Raw genomic sequence first — 3,368 nt, 5'->3', positions numbered from 1 at the left:
GATACTAGTTTTATTTGATAAAAAAAAATTCTTATTTTTATATTTTATAAATTCTGTTCCAATTAATATTTTTATTTTCAAGAATTTCTTTTTACTTGTCCTCACCAGAATTCATAATATGAGATTCATGTTATAAATTGAACTTTTAAAGTAGCATAATTAGTTAAATAATGTGTGTATATATATATATAAGACATAATGAAATATACAATCATAAGATCAACAATTAGCAAAGGAAAAATATTTCAAAGAATTTTACTAAGTGCAAAAACGTAATTTTGCATTACATTTGGAGAAAGTAAATATAAAAATTTTGTGAATTTTCTTAATCAAAAAATTAAGATCATCATTATCATTTTCAACATTTTTGATACTTTTAATGAAATTTAATAGCCTGAATGATATTTAATAATAATCTTTATTAATTATTGAAATATATGATATAATATATAAATATATATTAATAATTTTATTAATTTTCTCCTTTATTTTGATTATAATTGTTTTATTATATTTTGATTTTGACAATATAATAAATATTCACAATTTTTTTTTAAATCAATTAATGTGGTGATGTACAACTTAAATAAACTCAAAAAATTTTCAATTCAATTCAAACACGAAAAAAATAATAAAAATTTTTTATAAATCTATATATCTATCAAAATAATTTATCAATAATGTATTTAATTGATTCAAACATTTCTCTTACTTTTATTTTATTTTTTTCATAAAGATAATTTTTCTTCAACTCTTGCTTCGAAAATAACTCAATAAGGATTCATAATAATAACAAAAATAACGAAATATATGTTATTGTCCCCACACACACTAATGCGAAACAAGACTGTTCCAATTGAATTTCAAATCATAAAATTTCAAATCATTTGATTGGTTCAATTATATTTTTTCAATTATGTGATTCGAAACTTCTTATTATTTAATTACTTTATCACTTTATTTAAATTTAATACATTATCATTGTAATCACGATAATATAATTGAAATACATTGAAATTCAAATATAATCAAATTATAGCTCACAACTTCAATGTTTTTTTTCTTAATGAGTCGTATCACGTGATTGCCATTATTTTTTCCTTGTAATATACAGATAGATATATTATAATCTTAACACTAGAACAATCAAAATTATTTATTTTATGATTATTGAGAATAAAATGAAAATATTTTTAACAAAATTAATATTGTAATTTATTTTCATAACATTACTTTAATTACAATCATTCTTATATAAAATAGATGGTTAGATAGATGTAGACAGATTGTTCTAATTTAATATACTGTATTTTCCTCTAACATACATAATATAATACGTATAATATGTAAATTATAATTGTATTATAATAATACAATAAATATTTTAAATAATAGATATATATTTTATTATTTAAATACACATGTTTAAATTTCGAGAGAAATAAGACAAACAACTATTCCCGTTCAGATACTTTCCTGATTACTTAATTTCTTCATCTTTCATCATCTCATCACTTTCGCTTTAATCAACATTCCTTGATTCCTAATTCCCAAGTCGTCATTCGATTGCGTTTTCTTATACAATCACGAATGAACATGGTAGCTTGATCGAATAAGAAATCCGAATTAAAAATATAATTCTAATAAATGTAATGTACTTCCTAATTAATTATAACATATCGTGGAAATAATTCAATATTGTTATAATAATTCTGCAACAACACTCTGTGGCGCAAAGCAATTCGCAATTGCTATTTCGAGACGGAAATAGCTGGGTCGAGTTCGTCTAAAATTATTCGATTGGATAGAACGAAATCTCGTTTACCGCTTAGTACGCTTCCGTGGCGGTGTCTCTTAACCGCAATCGATCAATCCGCTGTATCGATTCAATGCCATCGATATGGCGGAATCGGAGCGGTTTTACAAAACTCTGTGCTCATTGGAGACCGTCAGATCCGAGAAAAAAGGTTTCTTCCGGGATTTCAGCGAGGACGTGGCACGAGTCGCCGGGGAACAGTGGATCTCAAAAGTGTTCGGTCGACTGACCACCGACGAGGAACGAGTTCGAACTATTTTCACAGATGGAAAGATAAAGGACACTGTGCTGGAAACGTTGAATCGCACGGAGATCCTTTATCGCGACAAGGATGCAATGGCGTCTAGAGCGAGAAGGCTCGAAGGATTCGAAGCCTTGGCAGCGGAGGAAAAGAGGAAGGCGTTGTTACTGTTCAGTCAAGCCATTCTTCGAGCACCCCTTCCAGGTTTTTTTTTTTTTCTTTTTTAAAAGATAATTAATTAACGACCGATGTTTAATTAAACTTTTACCAACTGCGCGATTAATGGAAGGAATTAAAGTTAGGTTATGTTTATCTGGGTTTATCTGTATCTTTGTGGTTTTGTGTATATGTTTCTCTTTATATATCTAGGTACTTTGAATGAAAAGGTTCATTAAATTAATTATAAATTAATGTTTAATTAGGAAATGTTATCTTTGTTTGAAACAGTATAATTTTTTATTCAAGAGTTTGAATTGGAACTAATATGGGATTTTAATTCTTTTGAACATATTGATTATAATATTTAATAAATTTAATATTATTATTATCTTTGTTATTAACAGTTGTATATTTATATTTATATCTATTAATATATATAAGATAAATATTTATACAAAAATTATAATTGTTTTTGCTTCAGATATATGTAAATATAATATATATCTACGAAATGAAAAACATTTATTCAAATAACATGAATTAGAAAATCGGATTCCATAGTACATAAAGTTTTACATTATCAATAAATTAATATTATAAACTATTAAAATTTCTTATTAGAAATAATAAATAAATATATTATCGAATTAGTCTATTAAAAACGACGAATAATCATCTACATAAAAAATGGAAAAAAATTAATACAAAGAAAAGATTTATTAAGAAAAAATTTTTGAAGTATTTAAATAATTTTCTTTTAATTTCATATTATTATTTTTTTTTCTGATACAAACATTTGTATTGTAAAATTATTGTAAAATTATATTAAACATCGCTTTAATATTAATTTTATTGAAAGATTTATCAATTTATTAATTTTTTTCTTTACGATTACTTATTTAATGTTAGAATCAATATTGGTATCAATATACAAATTTTTACTGTCGATATAAATAAAATTTTAAATAAGTATAATCTTTCTCGTGATTTTTCATATCCAAATACTTATTCGAAAATTCATGATACATTAGACAAGACTCGGATACATTTGAAGATTCCTATATCAATCTGCCAAAAGTATCGAAATTATTCAGTATCGAATCTTTAAATATTTAACGAATATATATAAAAATCAAAGAATCGAAAAAAAAA

The 3,368-nt window shown here is 24.2% G+C and overlaps 1 protein-coding gene across 1 annotated transcript in view; it reads left to right on the top strand.

The window, feature by feature from the left end:
• The first annotated feature begins 1,864 nt into the window (after positions 1–1,864).
• Positions 1,865–3,368, top strand: part of LOC122717719 (SET and MYND domain-containing protein 4-like) — a 19,570-nt gene continuing 18,066 nt past the window's right edge. The window contains exon 1 of the mRNA XM_043942055.1: positions 1,865–2,261. Within this exon, the coding sequence (XP_043797990.1) occupies positions 1,901–2,261 (361 nt within the window). The 5' untranslated portion in view covers positions 1,865–1,900. The remainder of the gene's footprint in view (positions 2,262–3,368) is intronic.

This window comes from Apis laboriosa, unplaced genomic scaffold (assembly GCF_014066325.1).
Source record: "Apis laboriosa isolate Shangri-la unplaced genomic scaffold, ASM1406632v1 scaffold56_cov145, whole genome shotgun sequence".
Classification (NCBI taxonomy): domain Eukaryota; kingdom Metazoa; phylum Arthropoda; class Insecta; order Hymenoptera; family Apidae; genus Apis; species Apis laboriosa.
The sequence above is the reverse complement of the archived record's forward strand: the minus strand, read 5'-3'. Positions and strand labels throughout refer to the sequence as shown.